Here is a 20,989-nt window from a genome sequence, read left to right on the forward strand (position 1 = left end):
CTGGAAGAACTTGAATTGGGGGCCTTGCCCCAAATGGGAGATTAGCAGAGAGAACCCCTTTTGACCAATCTACAGGGCAGAACAAACTTCTATTTACTAAACATCTGCTCTTGTTGTCATCCTGCAATGACCCTTTGAAGCCCTCAAGTCACCTTACCTTATCCCTAGCTAGGAATGTCCTGCATACCTAGACCCCCCCACTTTCTATCTCTGAACCTCTCTTTATGCGGGGTGTCTGAGTCACTCATGTATGTGGGGTTCCCATACATATGTATTAAATTTTATTTTCTTGTGCTAATCTGTCTGATGTCTATTTTATTATTAGAGCAGCCAGAAGAAAATTGAGGGTAGAGGAAAGTGTGTCCCTCCCCCACACTCCTAATACAAGCTCCTAAAGACAACACAAATTACTTATCAAAGCTCTGAAAATGTTTGTTTTCATCAATAATTTTCTCAGGCCCAGTGAAAATTATCTCCAGTTCTTTGCTCCTGATTTAAAATATGGATTATCTATGCCTATTGTTAACTTGAGTGTTCCCTTGTATGTTCACCCAAATCACTTCCTTCCTTTGTTAAAATGAACTGCCTATGTCCGAAGTGCCCCAACAATAGCTCTACTAGGACTTCAATGTCATAGTGTCCTTTTCATCTTGTTTCCTGATCTTTGGCTGACATGTTTGCTATGCTGTTTGCATATTTTATCTACTACTCTCATGCTTTTTGCTTATGGCTTATGGTGTTTTGTGCAATAAAAAAAAAAGTTTTCCTGATCAGTGTACAAATGATTCCAGTATGCATTCCCCAAACCAGTTTGTAATCCTCAAGCAATGTCTTCATTACTCTTTTTCCATCAAACCATGTTATGTTTAAACTTCTGCAAAGCCAGTATATTTTATAACCTGTGAGCATATGCTTCCATTGTTGATTATAATTTCTTCCTAAGACATGTAAACTCTGACTGGATCATAAGAATGAACATATCAGATATGTTCTGAGAATGGGAGAACTTAATCATGTCTTCTCCTGGGAATCTCTGAATAACCTAGCTCAGATGCTTCTGGATAACTGAGCCTGTGTAACATTATAAATGCTTGCTGTTTTGAGCTGCTAAATTGTGGGGACATTTCTTCACAGAAAAAAGACAACTAAATATAGTATGAACGACATTACAGGTGATCAATAATAATGTCTTGAATTGACCAAAGGAGATATTTCTTAAAGGTAGGTTTTTGAAAAATAATAGCTATAGAAGAAGTGATGGTATATTCAGTAGCTAGAAATGATTCAACAAAGTCTTTTGTTTTAATAGCATTGCAAAGAACATTTGGTACTGTAACCCAACTCTGGATAACTTAGAATTGATGTGAAGCTATTCTGTAAAGTTGCTTGGGGTCCACCATAAAGCAATGGATCAAGAAGAGTAGTAATCGTAGATTGGAGCAGAATCTAAGATTTTCTCTACCTAGGTACTGCCCTGGGCATTGTTTCAACAGCTCTTTCCAAAAGATTCTGAGTTCTAGACTTCTTTCTCTTAGCTCAAGAAGCTCTAAGCTCCACAGGCCATGAGAACACCCAATACTTAAAGAGAGAGATTGATGACTGAGCAGAAGAATCTAGATAGTGAGAGAGAACAAGAAGACATCTCGTGGGTAGAATTAGAATAGTGAAAGGGCAAGAAGTTCATTTTTAGAAGGAATTAACAAATTTCACTGGAGTGGAAAGATAAGTATAGAATTATGAGAAAACGGACTGAAAAGGGAAATTAAGATTAGAATATTAAAGACATGAAATGTTAGGCATAGAATTGGCATTTATCTGTACATAATTGGGAAGCATCCTGTGTTTTAACAGAGGAATAACAGAATCAAAGAAGCATGTTAGCAATTTAATTTGACATAAGTATATAAAATGGATTGGAAAGTATTCAGAATAGAGACAGGAAGATAAGTGCCTAAGTGATAAGTACATGAACTGAGAAGGTTCAGGTAGAGATAGTCATTTTGGTTCTCTATTCAATTTCACAGTGAAAGAATTTCAGAGAAGGAAATAATTCTTGAAATCTAGAAACCAAATTCCTAGAGTTATTGTTGCAACAAAGGTAAATTAGAAAATGAGAACGTGATTAACTTCCAAGGGTAAATGAGGAGTTTGTATTGATGCACATAACCCTATCCCTCTGTCTTATAGAGACTGTATCAAGGTATCTGGATAGCACGTCAGCCAATAGAAATGTGACCATCACTCCTCCCATTTTCTCCAAAGATAACTTGTATCCTTCATATGCTAAAAACTTGGACCAGAATTTTACAAAACATGGTGGAAAGAATGTATTTTAGCTTTCTTTTAAAATTCTAGTCAAAGAGGTCACATATTCTCTAATTCATGTAAGATCAGGAAAACAAAATCATATAAAATATCTGTAATACTGTCAACAATAAAAAAGTGAAAGAGAAAACTCTCAAAAATACCTATTGCATATTATTTACAGGATTGAATTTAAAGATTATATGGCAAAGTAGAACTCTTAAAATATGGGAATCTGTTGGTTAAATAGAATATTTCTTTAGAACATAATTTAACTGCAAGAAAAGTCTGTGAGGGAATAATTGGGTTTTATCTTGTTGATATAGATGTGAACCCGTGTCTAGTTATTGACTTTAAAATGTGTGTTTTTTTTAAATTTCATTGTAATACAGAGTTAAGATAAATAGTACAAAATGTAGACAGGCAGAGAGAGGTAAGAAATATTTGACATGTCACCAATATTGATAAGTTATTTTGGGACATGAAATATTTACTATAAATACACTATCCTTCTAGCCTAAACTAAACCTGCTGATCAAAAGGTGTATTTCTAAATCAAAATCAATTAAGAGCTTGCTGTAAAAATAAGGCTTCCATCTCGGCAAAGTACAAAGAAGAAGCACTTAAGGCAAATATGTAGAACAATTTACTGATCAAATTTGCAATGCTCTTTCATGCTCCCAAGATGAAAGAATTTCAAAAAACACTTTTTTACTTATCCTCTCCTCTAACCTCCACACATTTCCTCTGGTCAGAACCAATAACATGTTAATATTCCTGGCAGTGAATGAGCACAAATTTCCAGTGGCTTTCTTCTGTCAATCAGAGAAGGGGTAAGTAACTTCCAATTAGCATTACCAGACTGATATATAGGAGATGTTTTCTCTAGAGCAAGCATGTCAAACTCAAAGGCTAACAAGGGCCAAATAAACGAGGCATGTGGCCCGTGGGCCATGAGTTTGACATGCTTGCTCTAGAGTGACATTGATAAAATTTCTAAATATACCTTAGGAAATATGAAAAATGAATTTAATTTTTATTGAATCTAAAAATTATTTTATTCAGTATTGATTAATACTCAACATTACTAATTTAAATGTATATAACATTTTATGGTTTACAAATCAAAAATTATTTTATTTAGTGTTAATACTCAACATTACTAATTTAAATGTATATAACACTTTATAATTACAAATCTCTTTATATTCTCTATCTCAAAAACGTATAATTTTTCCCTGTTCTTGCAAATACTATGCAGATAAGAAAGTTAACTGCAAGGAGAAGAAATGGAGATACCATGATGGAGGGAAAATCAAGAAAAATTAGTCACTTTGGGACAAAGTATGTTTACTATACATAATCTAAGCTACCTAGTGAACAGAATCCTATGTGGCTGTCCAACAAATATTAGTTGAAATAAGTACTAAGTAGTGAGCTGGTTTATTTTTGTACCCACAGGGACTAACAAAGATATGGGCCATGCTCAGAAAATCTTTCCAAACAGCCTTCTAGCATGTACCAAAATAAGTAATGAAAAGCCACATTTCTATATTATATTATTTTTCTTATTAGTCATCATTATTATATATTATTTCCTGTATCATCAGAAAGCTTATTTCTATTTAAAAAACATGGATGGATATTAAATGAGTAGAGAGTAATTTATGATAAAAGTGAATTACAATAAATAAGGTGATTAGTAAGGCAAGATAATCATTTATCAAAAAATTGTTTCTCACCATACACTTTCTTTAAATCAGGGATGGGGAACCTTTCTTCTGCCCAGGGCCATTTAAATATTTATAACATCATTCCAGGGTCATACAAAATTATCAACTTAAAAATTAGCCTGCTATATTTGGTCAAACATTTAATTAACTCACCCTTAATGTCTTGGCAGGGCCAGACCATATGATTTCGAAGGCCTTCTATGGCCTGGGACCTGCTGTTCCCCATCCCTGCATTAAATAATCAACTACCATAATTATTTCTTAGGTAAAGATTCAGAAAGCAATATCAATAAAATATGCAACCTTTCAAAAATCTGTGGCTGTTGCTAACTCTTTTTATATTATAAACAAGAAATCATCCTTTATTAAACTTCATCTGTAACTTCACTTTGATTATAGAAAAGTTGAGTCTATACTGAGCCTAAGCCATAATATTTTGAATATATCATTCATTACTTCATTTATTATTTCAGAAAATATTTATTGAGCACTTGTTTCCTAAGCACTATGCTAATTAATTGTTCCTTACTTCATGCCCTTATCTTTTCATAATCCACTTCTGAAACCTTACAAATTTCAATAGTAATATCATATGGCTCTGAGGGTAGCAGAAGCAATATTAATATAACCAAAAAAATCTATCTATATAAACTAGGCCACCTGAGTAACAAAATAATTTTATTATAAGTTATTATATTTTTAGAATACAGTTAATCGAAATTTAAATATGATTATATTTTCCAGTAAAATCAAACATCATTTTGAAAAAAATAATAAGATCATTAACAATGTCAAATATTCACATCTTCATTGACATTATATGCCAATCAAATTTTAAAAGTAAATGAAATGGCATTACACATTTTGGCAAGACTGGAGTACCTTATAATGTGTTCTATCAACTTTCCATCTTATTGTTTAATTCTATTAATTATTGAGGAAAATATCATTTTTATAAAAAATCAGTACATGGTTTATACATGGTTGGCCTTGAAGGTTTACAAATATTTTGATGGCAGTTTAATAGATACTTTAAATTTCTAACTTTTATAGATAAATGACATAAAACATATCATCTATGATTTGTTTCATTTTTAAGTCAGTTATATTCATAACACAAAGTCAAACAACAGTAATATTCTATACTTCTACAAAACTGTTTTCCTTTTAAATTCCCAATCTTGAAAAAAGCAGAAGAATTGATTTGGAGAAAATCAAGATAAATTCAAAGGTACCTAAATAACCTCATAAAGTAGCCTCTGAATATTCCCAAATCTAAGTATCATTATTAAGAATACTTTTGCTTCTGTCACTGGAAAACATCAATTATGATCCTTATAACTTTCATTTCCTTTCCTTCCCTTCTTTCATCCTTCCTTGCCCCCTTCCTCAGTCTCTCCCTTTCTCTCCCTCCTCTCTACCTCTCTCTCTCTTTGCTTTTTAAATATCTAACTGCTCTTTTTCTTCCCATTCCATGTGCCCAACATTATGGGAAGGAGAGGTAAACTTCTGTGGTTAAAAGAAAAACACCAGCCTTGTGTTAATTTTCATGGTATGTTCAAAATGTAGAAATAAGTGAATTGTCTCCATATCAGCAATGTGCTAAGTCATAACTTGTAGGCAATGAGAGAAAAAGGAGTGAGATAGAAAGTTTTCATTGGACAGATTTAGACTAAAACTGGGTATGAGTAGTTGGTGCAGGAATGAACAGGGCTAACCAATCAGGACGTTTGGTAAGCCCAGGGAACCAATGTCCATTTTCCATTTCCTAGTCAAGGACATGCTCTCAAATCAAGGGAGAGTTTGAAGATAGCAAATTCAAGAGGAAGGGTATCTAGAGGCAGACACTGAGTTCAAAGTGATTGGCTAGGCAAGACCATGAGAGGAGGTTCAGAAAGGAGGCCAGCAAAGAGCTGTGGAAGGTACTGGGGCTGGTATGAACATCTAGAAAGTCAATCCATTATGCATAAGAGGATTGTAAGCCTGCATTTGATCAGAATTGGAAAGAAAAACCCATTCTTGTAGACTAAAACTCTTTGACCATAAAACAAACAACAGTGGGTGTGTAATTTAATAGCATGGCCCCTTACGACTTGAGAGTGATCACTGTAGAACCTTTTCGCAGGGAAAATGTGTAATTGGTTCTAGATCAATAAGCAATTTCTTCCAGGAGCAAAAGCTCTTGTTTCCACTTTTATTTATTTATTTTTTGAAGTAGCAGGGCTCTTAAATCAGAATGGAGCAAATACATTTAGGAAGTTGAGATTATGCTAAACAGCAAGAATCCTTACTGCACTAGTTAAGTTTATCTCAACTGATCATTTATTTATGACACCATAAAAATCCAGATGCTTTCAGTTTTGATTGTTAGATATTTGCTGAAAGGCAGCTGAAATTACTTTCCCAGAGTCCCATTTTTAAAAAATATATATTTTATTGATTTTTTACAGAAAGGAAGGGAGAGGAATAGAGAGTTAGAAACATCGATGAGAGAAACATCCATCAGCTGCCTAGGGGATGTGCCCGCAATCAAGGTACATGCCCTTGACCGGAATCGAACCTGGGACCCATGAGTCTGAAGGCCGACGCTCTATCCACTGAGCCAAATCGGCTAAGGGCCCCAGAGTCCCATTTTTGACAACTGCATTTTGAATGAAAAATTTACAACCGTAAATTTAAAACAGTTCAATAATGGTCATGCTGAAGTGTTTTGTTTTGTTTTCTTTCCAACATTAACAATTAATTCAGCTCTTGGTTGTCAGTGTAAACCCCCTACTCAGTGTATTTGAAATTCTATAAGTATAATAGAAAACTAAGATTAAAAAAATAAACAAACTCCTAGATACTGAGAACAAATTGATGGTTGCCAGATGGGAGGGCAGAGGAGGGTGAGGACTGTCTGAAAAAGATGAAGCAATTAAGAAGTATAAACTGGCAGTTACAAAATAGTCACAAGGATGTAATTTACACAATAGGAAATATAGTCCATATTGTAATAACTATATATGGTGTCAGGTGGGTACAACACTTATTGGGGGTGATCATCTGATAAGTTACATAAATGTCTAATCACTATGATATATACCTAAAACTAATAAAATATTGAATGTCAACTGTAATTAATTAATTAATTAATTAAAATAAGTGAATAAAATGTTGAAAATTAAGGTCCTGTAGAAATCTGTGATAACATATTTTCGTGTTTGGTGATTTTCCTAACATTTTAGGATGAGTGCCTTAGGGGAAGAACATGTTGACCTAATCAAATATCCTTTAGGCACAGGTAGTGGTAAAGGGAGAACTTACAGGTATAGACAAAAACAAAACCAACTTACATGATCGCATGAGGCAAAAGAGATAAACTATACCTCAAGGATTAAAAGGGGCATGAAGAGATTTATATGCTCTGGAACCTCCCAGAAGATACGTTAGACCAAGAACTATAATGATAAGAACCCTTGACAGGGTTTTTAAATATGTGACATGGTTCTTATTTTGACATATCAGTAAAACATTAACATCTCTAAACAATGAAAGCCTGCCTGTGCTTCTTTGCAAATATTGCAAGGAAATGAGGAGATGCAAAATTACAACCGTACAAATAGGTAACAACGCAGAGATGTAGGGAAGAGTTCCCCAGCTCTACTCAGTGATGGCAACGTTAAAAGGTAAAGAAAGCTTTTCATTTATAAACTATTATTTGCTATGTACTATGTGCTGACTAAATTCTTGTGGGAGGCTTAGAGATTGGAGAAAAAGGAAAGGTCCCATGATATAAATGGCACTGTATTTTCTTGACACTTATGTATTAAAAATAAGTGAAAGATATCACAGAAACAAAGTTTTTGCCATTTTCTTTCACTGCCCCGAATATCTTTAAAGTTTCCCTTTCTCCCATCCATGGCATGTACCTTCAGACCATTCCCTATCCAGGCTGGAAAAGACATAAGGACACTGGATCCATCTCTTTTGATGTCACCGGTATCATAACCCCCGGCTTCCAGCCAGAAGAAACGACATCTACAGGGCTGCCTAAAGGCACTAAAACACACCGAAAATAAACCTTTGTAGACAGATAACTGAGAGGAATTCACACTTAAAACAAAAGCACAATATTTTCTATTATGAAGAACATTTTTTATCAATTATAATAGTAATAGGTATAAGACTTTATTATTCTTGAATGTATTTATATTTTCTGTACCAAAAGTTCTGGTTGCTGGGGAGAGAAACTTAAAACCAACAAACTAATTATAAGTCACTTACCAAACAAACAAACAAACAACAAAACCCTAACAGTGAAAAGCAAAGCTGAATCTTATTTTTAAAGTACTTACTATATGCAGCTCTAGGTAGTCCCCCAGGCCAGAAGAACTGTCCACACGCACCAATACAGCTTCTTTCTGAACAGTGCTAAACCCTATGGCCAGTCTGTCTGCTCGTGTACTTGGCCGATCATTAGGAGGCCACTTATATGTGATTTGTCCACCACCTTTGCTAAAGATATACGTTGTCCCAGCTGGAAAACAAACAAACAAAAAAACAATTAGTCCAAATATGTGAGGTATATACCTTTTCCCATATTTGTTAGGTTGACATATCAGTAAAGTATTAAATTTATATTATGGCCACATTAAAAACAAACAAACAAACAAATAAAAACTTTGGCAAAGCAAATAAGCAAATAGCAGATTTCAATCACACATTCTCAAGTAAAAGATTTGTTGTATTTTTTTTTTAAAGAAATATCATGGCAGCTCAGTTTTTAATACACTCATTAAATCTCCCAGCATGTGTTTCAGAACAAACGGGAGATTATTGCTTTTTCAAAGGAGTTGGACAAGCATAGAATGTAATGGGGTTTTATTTCTTTCTGCCAGTTTTTAAGAAATAGTGTAGTAGGAAACATTGACTTTGGACGCTTGTGAAAGGAGCAGAAACATATATCAACTTGGTCTTGAAACAAGGGCTGCATGCAGATGTGACCGGGCCATGCAGCACAGTGAAGCAAATCGCGACAAATACGCTGCGAATCAACTTTTATGGGGAACGTGTCTGTTCACATATGACAGATGATAACTAATGGACGAACAGCCGTAAGCCCCAGTGGTCATGTCAAGAAAATACAGATATTAGATCCCATCCATAGAAGTCAAGTCTTATTTAACACAAGCAACATCTAGTAGCTGTCACACTACCCAGCATCATGGAAAGACCCATTCTTTTTTCCCCCACAAAGTGAATACTAGTCTTGCAGCACTAAGAATAATGTCATAGCCACATGTGGTGAATGTTCAGACTTTACTTTCTAGTAGTTATGTCAGTAAATTATCCATCTTACTTTAAAAACAGGTGTGTGTTTTTTGCTTTGTTTTGTTTTTTTCTAACAGGTTTACTAAGCATCCAAGGCATTAAAGTCTTTTTTATCTTTGCTCCCCTGGAATTTATCTCACTGGGTGCAATAAAATCAATTGTTTCAGTCAGGATATTTGGAAGAGATATGCAAAGATACATACAATGCAAAGGAGATCTTCCTCCACACACAGAAGTATTTATTGTTACCACAGGAACAGAACTTAGGGTACAATTTATAGAGGGATGTGTAGCCTTCCAACAACAAAAAATGCCACTACATATTTAATGTGCACCTACTCTGTGCTGAACATGATAAGGAGAGCAGTAAGAGTGAATATTAAAATTTAGGCCACGAAACATCTTGTGTCTATGGAAAAATAGCTTCTACCAAGAGAAAGGCTTATGTGTAAAAGTTGTATGTTCATCGGTATGTTTTCAAGATATCTGCCTATCAAATTTCTATGATTACCAAATTTACCAATTAAATGAAGTTGACACTATCACACTCATGTATATTTAATTAAATAGCTAAAAATATCATTTTTTTCCCTTTAGTGTATTGTGGAGCCAGCTTTTCTCTGCATTATGTCTAAGTCATTTCCATGGTCCAGTGGTCGGCAAACTGCAGCTCGTGAGCCACATGTGGCTCTGTGGCCCCTTGAGTGTGGCTCTTCCACAAAATACCACGTGCGGGCGTGCGCACAGTGTGATTGAAACTTCGTGGCCCATGTGCAGAAGTCTGCATTTTGTGGAAGAGCCACACTCAAGGGGCCAAAGAGCCACATGTGGCTCACGAGCCGCGGTTTGCTGAGCCACAGTTTGCCGACCACTGGACCCTTGGGAAACTAGAAGCACTGTGCACTCTGCCGGCTGTGCCTGACTGCTTTAAAATGCCTTGGTACATGGTCCTGACCCAAGAAGCGTGTCAGGACGATATTGAATGTAAAAGTGATAGAACAGAAATTTGTGGAAAATGCAACAGTAGAGAGGCTGTGCATGTCTCCATTGCATTTTTTGGATACTAATAAATAAACGTAGTTTCTCTCTCTCATATGAGAATAGGTAGGTTATATTTAAAGGCACTAGCGACTAGCCCCTGTGCAAGCGAAGAAAGTTCAGAATATACAGATCTGTGTACCAGGAACGCCATAGCCTTCAGGACCATTAGAAGACTGTTCATCTGGATATTAATAAGGAAGCACTATTTGATCAGTATTTTCCTGCTTGGTAATCTTTGTAGGTGATTAAGTGTTCTATGCTTCAGTAACGCCTACATCGATAAAAATAGGACAAGAACATTTAAAAGTGAAGATTTCTTTAAAACACAGATGTGGAGATTTCGTGACCTCTGAATGCTGGTACCTAATTTTATTTTCTCCCTTTTAGTTAACTTTGTTCTCTAATGACTATGTATTTCATGTGAAGTAAGAAAAACATTCAAAACCAGAGATGCTACTTGACAATATAAAACGTATGAGAATCCAGGTGTTTCTCAGACTCATGCAAGGAAGGCAGTGTTGCAAAGCAGCAAATACCTTACATTATCTTACAACATTATCTTACAACAATTTTTCTTTTATTTTCTACTTCTGCGTGGAAAGTAAGGCCAGCATGGCTCCCCTGTTGTATTTGAGGAAATTTAGCCATAAGGTTTGGCTTGTTATCTCATGTTGCAAACTTGGTTACCTAGTAGACCTGGTAGGAAACCTAGTATCCAGGCTCTGACTCCCGTGTGAGATTTTTTTTTAATTACAGAAATGTTTCTGTTATGATAACAAGACGGTCAAAAAAAGTTAATTGGATATGTCAGTCTGAATTTATCAAGGCCAACTGTTATCATATTCTAATGTCTCATATCCATAAAGTGACATTTGCACTTCATGATCATATACTGTCCTTTCACCTCACAATGCTTTCAAAAACGAAAAAAAAATCACATATAAATGTGAAATGACAGGACATTTAATATATGTAGGTTAACATTTGGTTTAGGGTACACTTCCCAAACTTATGGAACTATGAAAGTTTCTCGTTGCTCGGTTACAGGAGTTGAGGATAATAATTTAAAGTCTTATATTTTCAGCAAGATAAATGTCACAACACAAATATCATTACTCAAGATTTGATTTCAACCTTTCCCAATAAGTGTTACAGCTTGGCCACTAGCATGCTATTAGCTACTCTGTCCTCCTTACAATGACTTTCCAATTTTTTAGGTTTCATCCAAACAAAGCAAAAGCAGTTGTGAAACCCTGGGTCAAACAATACAATTATTTCTAGTGTCCTTTTTCTCCAGATAAATCTGAAAGGCAATCTCTCTTCCTTTTTCTTCTGTATGCACAACAATACACTGAATTGTACTCATTGGCACAGTTCCATAATAAGCAAAGGAATTAGATGTCCAGCCATGACACAGTTCTCTCCTACCGACCTCTGTAAGCATCTTGGCTTCCTTTTTTCTAAAAAAAAAAAAAAAAACACTTTGCATCAAAGTCTACAAAAATCTCTGTGCTCTTAAAGCCCTCATTCCATCAAGATAAGAAATTGCCATCTACTTTCCATTTTGGTAACCTTGAGAATATGAGCATATTCCAACAATAAAATATAGTGGGTCAGATGACTAACATTTCCAAATCTATGTCCTTTAAATTCCATCTTTCTGAACCAAGGGCAATGATGTACTTACTGAAGCAGAATCATTAAGCCATTAAGAATGTAAACTCTGGACTCAGGCACAACTGAGCTCAAATTCCAACTGTATCATTTACCAGCTACATGATCTTGACAAAACTATTTATTCTAAGTCTTTTGTTTCCTACCTGAAAAAAAAAATCGAGCATAATAACACTATTATCTCATGGAACTTCTATCAGGATTAACTGACATACTGCACAGTAACACTTTAGTCCCACTTCTGGCATATAGTAAGTGCCCAATACATTTTACAGAAAACAGATGAAGTGTTTGTATGTATGTCTGTGGTGAAAAAATAAAATGACTAATATTGCAACATTGTTGCTTTATCTTGCTATAAGAACCTTCAGAAAAGTTTAACTTATTTCAAAGTTATGTTCAAACCAAATGCCTTTTAAGAAATGACTTTCCTAGACCCCCATTTTTATTAGTCTTTTCAGTATTTCACTCCTTGGATTAGCACTTTTTTTCATAAAAACCCATTATATCATCCATTACTTACATCCACTAATAATTGACAATGGGAAGGATATTAAATTGCATCAAATGGGAGCTTTCATGAGAAAAATAGTATTAGTTCATCACCATAAAGCATCTAGGATGGGAAGAATTATAGCTTGATGCAAAAAACTGACTGACTATTAAATAAAGAAGTAAGCCTATACAAGATAAATTGCAATCTAGCTTTATTTTTAAATTTTTATTTTTATAGGAACATCTTTTATGTTATAAGTGAATTCAATGTGCAGCAACAGTGCATCTTAATCAGTTGCAAGCATTTTATCGACATGGTGGAATGTTTTGCCGTCATTATTATGCCTGCTTCTATATGCAAGCACTGACACTTCAGTGCCATGACTACTAATGGATTTATTGCGGATTAACCTTGACATCCCTCACATCACTGAATGTATGGGTGACTCAAACCCAAAGTGGTTTTCAGCAATCTCCACATTTAAGTAGTGCAGCAAGTCTACACTCCTCGCTCCAAATTGATTAACAAAGCTGGCTCCATCAGATGCAAATTTAGCAGTATCCATGTACTTTACACTGCAAAAAGTGTTTGTACAATTTACACATGGGGTCTTATTTCTAATGTCTGAACTGCCTGTGATTTTAGAAGAAGAAATATCTTTAGACTTTATTTAACATATATTTACATAGGGGACTCTCTTCCCTTCTTCTCTTTCTTGCCAACCATTTCCTCCCTAAATGTGCTCACTTCTGCCTCACGTGTTCCTGAAAAAGCTAGTATATTCCCCCAAACGAATTGAACGTTTCTGAAAAAGAAAACCAATAAGCATGTGCAGGTATGGCTTGATTAGTGGTTGCTCTGGATCCTTGCTTCATGAACAATAATATAATTAACTTCTGAATAGATTAGCTTCTAATTCTTAACATAACTAAATGAATAAAAGATTCTTTTCTGAAATCCTATAATTCTTCAAAAGTCATTGTGTAGCCAACATGAAACATTTAGGCCATTATGATTCTATTAAGTGTAACAGGGATATATAACACTTTTTCCAGTGAAAGTTTGCCAGGTAGTCAGATGGAAATTAAAAGTAAAACACTTACAAATAAGGGGAGCTATTATTCTTTCTACAACCATGTCAACAGGCTGCTCTTAAATGTAAATTTGCTGAACAGCTTTTACCTGTGGAAGTATTCTTTCGAGTAAAGTTCATATAAAGCAAAAACAATAAGGCCACCTTATATGAAAAATAAGTTTTAGACTATGGAAAATTTTTTAAAGTGGTGAAACTTAAAAAAAATAAGAACAAATCTTAACCCTACATGTACAGTAAAATAACAACTTATTACAGTTAATTGTCTTTCTCTGTTTCTGTACATTTTTTTGTGAGACCACAAAGAATTCTTTCATGAAACTTAGCACAATAGCTTCCTAATGTTAAAATTTCAGACAGGAGCTTTAAAAACTCAGGAAATGTGGACATTTTAAGAGGAGAGAGGAATGGACTCAGAGTAATAGGAGTTCCTACCTATAATATGTAACCACCTCTAATTTTAGAAAGTAATTGACAACAATTACCAAGATTGAGAAGAGATAGCCCTCAATGGTTACGGAGCTTCTAAAGATGCAGAAATATTAGAAAATGAAAATAAAGACCAAATGTATATCATAATTTAAGACTCCTCGTGGAAGATGCAGGCTTATGAGAATGGACAAATGCATTACAACTAGCTACAGGGAATGGAAAATGAGACAGGGTTTTCACCCCTGGACCTAGTGAAAGAGAGCAGGTAGGTCCTTAATATGACAAGCAGGGCAAGAAACATTGCATGCCGCTGAAATGGCTTAGAAATAAACCTGTAGTCTGAATCAGACCAAAGAAAGTAAACTCAGGAAGAGTTGAGATGTTTTCCAAATAATGAAAGCCTAATCAAGTAGGCTCACAATGACATTCAAGGTAGTAGGGACGATGGGAGGTTTTTCATAAATGGCAAGTCGCATGCTCCATCAGAACCCTAGACTCCTAGGAATTAAGAAAATGAATTATTATTTTTTTTAAAGTTTGTGGACCATTTACAAAATTAAATGCAAACTGAGAAAAACAGGAAATGCCAACGTTGGGAGCACCCAGTTTTCCTGCATTGGAATCTCCTAGGAGGGACACTGTGAGGGGTCAGTGCACACATGCTATTCTATTAAACACGAATCGTGAACTCGGTTCAAGTTCTTTCACGAAAAACTCTCGAAGCCCATGCAAATCCGAAATATTGCCAGACTCTCAGGGTCCATGGGGTCTCGTGAGGCTTTAACAATTAACGTCTGCCAAACTTCCAATGGGATCAAAGGAGGCTGGACCACTCAGACTCCACAGTAAACCTGGGGGCCTGAAAGCAGAGAGCGTCTCCCCACTAAGCAGCCTATACAAGATCCAGCTCTCCTCCAGCCAAGATGCCATTTTAAAATAAAAACGTGGTGTGTGCTTATTCAATAAGAAATTTTAATTAAAATAAAACTATCAAGAAAATGGAACTGCAAAAAGCTATCATGATTCCTACGAGGTTAACAACCATTCCTCTCAAACATAATTTCAATAGTAATTATGTATTTCCATGAGAAAATAAGAACATTTTCCCTTTGCCTATTGGCCCAAAACTTTTCTCTAATAAAAATCGTTTTCTATTAAATATTCCATATTTTTCTAGTCTATATGTCCTATAATAAAAAAAATCCCATATTCTTGTGATCTGGGAAAGAATAATATATTTATAAATGCATCATGTATATTTTTCATTTTGATATTTGACATTTCCATATTTTGACATTTATGGAAAGAACATGCTATGTGGAAAAAAGTATCAATTATTTTGAAACCAAGCATGCTCCTTTCTAATAACTGTAATAATTCTTTAGAATCGGAGTGGAGTCATGGCTGACCGACCTTGTCCATGTCTTAGGCATGTATTCAGGGGTTCCACAAATAGTACCCAGCCCGTGTGATGTGGGGAGGCTCAAAGCTTCTGGAATGACACTTAGCAGAAATGATTCATTCACATTCTGACATTTTCCGAGTCGCGCCTGAATCTTTACAAGGTGTGAGGCCTTTGCAAAGCCTTATTGTAGGCATCTGCCTCCAAAGCCATCCAAGCATTTGGCTCATTCTGAGGCCTCAGTTTTGCAGAACAGGGGTGCAGAAGACAAATTTTTGTTATTAATACTATAATCCCTCTATTCTACACCTCAGAGTTCCTCTCATTTAACATCTTCCGGCCTGTCTGCTATATTTAAGTCATTTTCTCCCCACCCCAGACCCAGCTAAAACTATTTGCTAGTTATTTTGGACCGGAACTGGATAGAATATTAGCTTCTGACTTAGAAGTGGCGTCAAATTGAGCTCCAACTCTATCACCTAGGCATTCACGAGTGGAATACAACTTTTCCTCCCGAAGTAACTTTTGCTCTTGCTGGTTTATGCTTCTCTGCTGCATGCCTAGTTTTCTTTTTCAGTCCTGCATCCCACTCTCATTCCTCTGTATCTACAGAACTTATTTTTAACTTATGAACTATTATATATCAGAGATGTCTTTTATTGAAATTTCTATCTTAAAAGTATGTCAACTGAAGAGAGTAGATTTCATTTTTGGTATCTTCATGAAACTCATGTGCTTTTATTCAGTTATCAATCATGAACAAGGACATAATATATTCCTTGAACTATGTGGGGAATATTGATACAATAATGAATAACATAAGGCTCCTGATTCTCAGATGCGTATAACAAATTTCATGCTTACATCCGTTAACAAAATGGAACGAATGTCTGTAGTTGTATAAGAAATCTAGAGAAATTCACCAAATACAACAGGCTCAAATGAGGGAATAGATTGCCTAGAACAGTGGTCGGCAAACTGCGGCTCGCGAGAGCTCAAATGAGGGAATAGACTGCCTAGAACAGTGGTCTGCAAACTGCGGCTCGCGAGCCACATGTGGCTCTTTGGCCCCTTGAGTGTGGGCGCTCATGTACCATGTGTGGGCACTCATGTACAGTGCGATTGAAACTTCATGGCCCATGCGCAGAAGTCGGTATTTTGTGGAAGAGCCACACTCAAGGGGCCAAAGAGCCGCATGTGGCTCACGAGCCGCAGTTTGCCGACCACTGGCCTAGAACACTCTGATAATGAACACCATTCTCCATTTCATTATGTCAGAGCAAGGAATAGCTGTGATGAGCCATAAGGCTCTTCAACCAGGTAATGGTGAACATAAGAGAGTCGGTACCTGTTCTTATAATTTATTTGCATAGACTATCCCAAAGATCTCCATATTTTATAGGGAAAAGCAGGATGTAGCCTGCTAGTCCTTAGGTTTTAAGAATGTATAATCATCAGAAAAACCGATTAGGCAGCACTGTAGCCAGGTGATCAAAATTGCCACCACCAGAAATGGAATATATCTAATTCAGATCCTCCAAACATGATGTGCTGAGAAGGGCACAACATCGTTTCTGTACTGTTTTTGCCAAAAATGCATAGCCTCAGTCTAATCCTAAGAACGCATCCAAGAAACTCAAATTGCAGACATTCTACAAAATAACTGGTGGCATTCCTCAAATGAGTCAAGATTAGGGACATCAGAAAAAGAGTGAAAAACTCCCAAATTGGAGGGGACCAAGGACACATGACAACTAGAGGCAATGTGAGATCTCGGTTTAGATCCTGAACCACGGAAAAGACCATAATTGGGACAACTGGTAATTTTTTAAATAAGGTCTTTAGTTTAGTTAATATCATTACATCAATGTTGATTTCCTTGTTTCAATTACTGGACTATAGTTATGTAAGATGTGAACTTTGGGAGAGGTAGCTGAAAGGATAAGGGAAACCTGTGTTTTACTTCTATACTTTTTTTATAAATCTAAAATTATTTCAGAACAATTTTCAAAGGGAATGTATTAACCACGAAAAACCATTTAGGATTTGAATAAGATTGTTGATGGTGGGCTTCTGTGAAACACAGGTAGCTTGAAAAATCCCTAGCTCTTGAAATGAAGTGTAACTGGAGATTTTGCTTGGCTATGAGAACCAGAGAGCATTTGGAGGTAGGTGGAAGGCTTACATATTTTTCTACATATAAGAAATTTGCTTATAACATAGCTCATTGTAAACAAACCATAATTAAGCCTTTAAAATGAAGGTACTTAAAAATTAGATTAAAAAAAAAAAGCCTAAATAGAACAGTCAAATCTGAGATCAGTTCACCCAGTAGACCAAGTACTCATTCATCCAGTTATCTATTCATTTATCAGGGTGGATCAATGTAGAAGTCACTGAAATTCTTATGAAATAGTTTCCAGCCCTAAAATCATGTAGGTAAATACCCTTGAGATAAAATGTGCTTGTCCAATCTTATTTAAACTGACTCAAATTAGTGTGTGAGCTAATTCTTTTCATAAGTTTGAAATCTAAGAGGGACACTAGTGTTATGAAGAGGCAAAAAAAAAAAACACAAAACAGTACAGATGTTAACGTATGTTTTTCTAATATATTCTGATAATTACATGTGTAAAAAGAAGTATATACAGTTGTTGTGATAGAAGAGATGAGTCAAAAGACAGGGAATTTTGGTCATTTTAGAGGGAAGATTTATATTTCTTCTAACTTAATAAGGGAAAGAAATCCAGTGTGAAATTAGTTTAGAAGTTATTTGAAAGATTGAAAGCCAGATGAGCTTAGTGAAATGTTAGGGGAAGATTCTAATTCAAAATAAGGAGTTAGGATTTTTTTACAAAAGCAAACAAAACACAATACTGAGACAATAGCAGAATATTATGACAGGAGAAAGAGAATTCAAAGGCAGTACAACAGCATAATTCAATAATAAAAACATCTATACATTCAATACAATTGAATTAAGCATTTCTATGTATAAAGCGCCACACAAGACCCTGGAGACCATAGAAAGGTATATGTCATCATTTGAGAATGTAGCTTTTCCACACTGATCACTACCCATTCAATCAGATGTCAGTTCTTGAACTTCTGTATTTCCATTCTTATAGCCATTGCTTATCACCTTCAGTTTTAAATGCTGGAATGAAGACTCATCCCTGCTTATCTGATACTTTCTTGTCCCTCCTTAAACTTAAATCTACCTTACAAACTAACATCAGGTTGTTGTTATTTGAAGTGGTATTTGTGACCACTCCTCTTATGAAAAGACATTCAATGATTAAACAACTGTCTACCAAATTAAGTGAAAAATCCTTATGGTATCTTTGGACATCCTCCGAACAAACCAACCCTCTATTTCAGCCAAATTGCAGAGTTCACTTGGTTTCCCGAAATATCCCCAAGTTCTTTGTAATGTGGTTCTGGAAAATAAGAGCAAACGTATTTTGTGGGAAGGATTGTTATGAGAAAAGTCACAGAGGTGCAAAATGGGTTCCAGAAATAGGATGTAGATCCACTTATATTAATAAAGAAGCGGATGCATTTTAAGCACCACTTTTTCCTATCTCTTTGTCTCCTGAATTAAATCTCTAGATAAATATAGACTACAAATCATATCATAGAAAATGGGACAGTTCAAGGTTAGTGTTAAAGAGAGATTAGATCAGTTCCAATATCTCAGTATATTAATAATTCTATGAAATGCAAATTTCCTTTAACAAAGTCATATGACTTCACAAATGTAGAAAAAATGTGATAGTACTGTCAAAAGAGAGAAAATGTATTTAATAAGAAGTGTCTTGGTGATATTTGCTTATCACAAATGTGTTCATTCCATCTTTACCAGAAAAGAAACTACTTCTAATTTAAGTCCTGCTCTATGCTTAGTATAAAAAGTAAAATTTGATAGCAAATTAAAATAAAGTGTATGTATTTTTGGTTTGTTTATTTATTCATTCCTTATCTCAGACTTTCTGGAACAGCTTATGAAGATAACAATAAGAATAAAATTCAGCCAATTCTGAGATATATCCATCCACATACTTTCATAATAAAAGTTACAAGAAGCAAAATATTGGGAAGTTAGATCACTTAGTTTGATAAGCAATTGTGGGTATTTACAAGGTTTAAAATCCATAGATGAACTCCCCACCCCCACCCACCCCCACACACACCCCATGAAGATATTTAGCCAATGGAATGCAACAAAGACATGGATTTTGAAAATGCTGGAGAAAAAAAAAGGTTTTCTACAGAGTTCTTTCTATTTCACCACCCATGTGAAGATATATAACTAGGTGTGAGAGTCATTTTTGAAGTTGAAATGATTGAACTTTTAGAGGGGGGATTAAAGTGCCAAATCAGCCCTGGGGCAGGGAAGTGTCAAACCTTTCTTCTTTTGTATTTAGCTCATAAGATTCTATCCTCCTAGACTAAAGTTACAAAGTGGTTCCAATCTGCACCTTAGATCCTTGAGCACTCAGGTCCCTAATTTCAAAAGACCCTCAGGCTTGAAACATATGTCTTTGAGCTCTAGCATCTTCAAATAGCAGCTCTGAAAATAATTGCAAAAGACCTATAAGGATAAAGGGAAGGGTACTATTAAGGGGAGAGGTAGGCTTCAAACTTACAAAACACCCAGAACACCCAGATCTCTAGGATCATCCTTAAAAGTTTAAGTCATTTTAAATTGCATTTTATTCAAATGAAGTTGCTTACCATCTGTCTTTGAAGTCCTTAAAATTAAGTTTTATCATTCTTGTGGAAAAAAAGAGGTCATTTCTAACTCAGTAAATCTGCTTACTACTATCAATCACTAATTAGAATTAATTATTAAGCATGTAATTCTTTTTCTCTAGAATATTCTAAATCATTTATCAAAGAATGGCATGTCTTTCTGTTCCTTCTTTGGTACATTGAAGTCATACTCTTATAACTTTGGGGTAGATACTACTGAAGTGATTATTTTAGTTAGATCTGTAACAATAACGCTATCTAAAAGCTACATTTAACCAAGAGAGCAGTATTTTTGGAACAGCAGGCAGTATAACAGTTCTTTGTGAATATTAACATATTCGAGCAAATTAGTTTGCACTCATTATCATAAGCAATTACTTACTGTTTAGATGCTGCTCGTATTAAATTGGCAAGCAATTTGCAAGAATTAAAACATAACATAGAGAGCTTTCTGAAAATTCAACAATATACTGAGACAAATGATGCTACTAGGTTCATAGACCATGTAACATGGAAGCCATTAAACATATGTAGCATTAAAATTATAGTCAGTTGGCTACTGTATTTACTGCAATATAATTGTATAACCATTGTTTGGACACTACCAATACAGAGATGCATATCAGGCACTAGGAGGCATTAACAAAAAGAGACCTGAGGAAAGGCATTGTTTCCTGAGACTGAACTAGCTATAAATTTGATTAAATTTTGGTACTTTAATAAGCCATTGCACTGTTTGAGTAACT

The 20,989-nt window shown here is 35.2% G+C and overlaps 1 protein-coding gene across 3 annotated transcripts in view; it reads right to left on the reverse strand.

The window, feature by feature from the left end:
- Positions 1–20,989, reverse strand: part of NRXN1 (neurexin 1) — a 944,853-nt gene that overhangs the window by 273,703 nt on the left and 650,161 nt on the right. For all 3 annotated transcript variants that reach the window (XM_005864821.2, XM_014538489.1, XM_014538488.1), the window contains one exon: positions 8,375–8,556. In XM_005864821.2, coding sequence (XP_005864883.1) covers positions 8,375–8,556 — 182 coding nt within the window. The remainder of the gene's footprint in view (positions 1–8,374; positions 8,557–20,989) is intronic.

The sequence above is a fragment of the Myotis brandtii genome, unplaced genomic scaffold (genome assembly GCF_000412655.1).
Source record: "Myotis brandtii unplaced genomic scaffold, ASM41265v1 scaffold191, whole genome shotgun sequence".
Taxonomy (NCBI): Eukaryota; Metazoa; Chordata; class Mammalia; order Chiroptera; family Vespertilionidae; genus Myotis; species Myotis brandtii.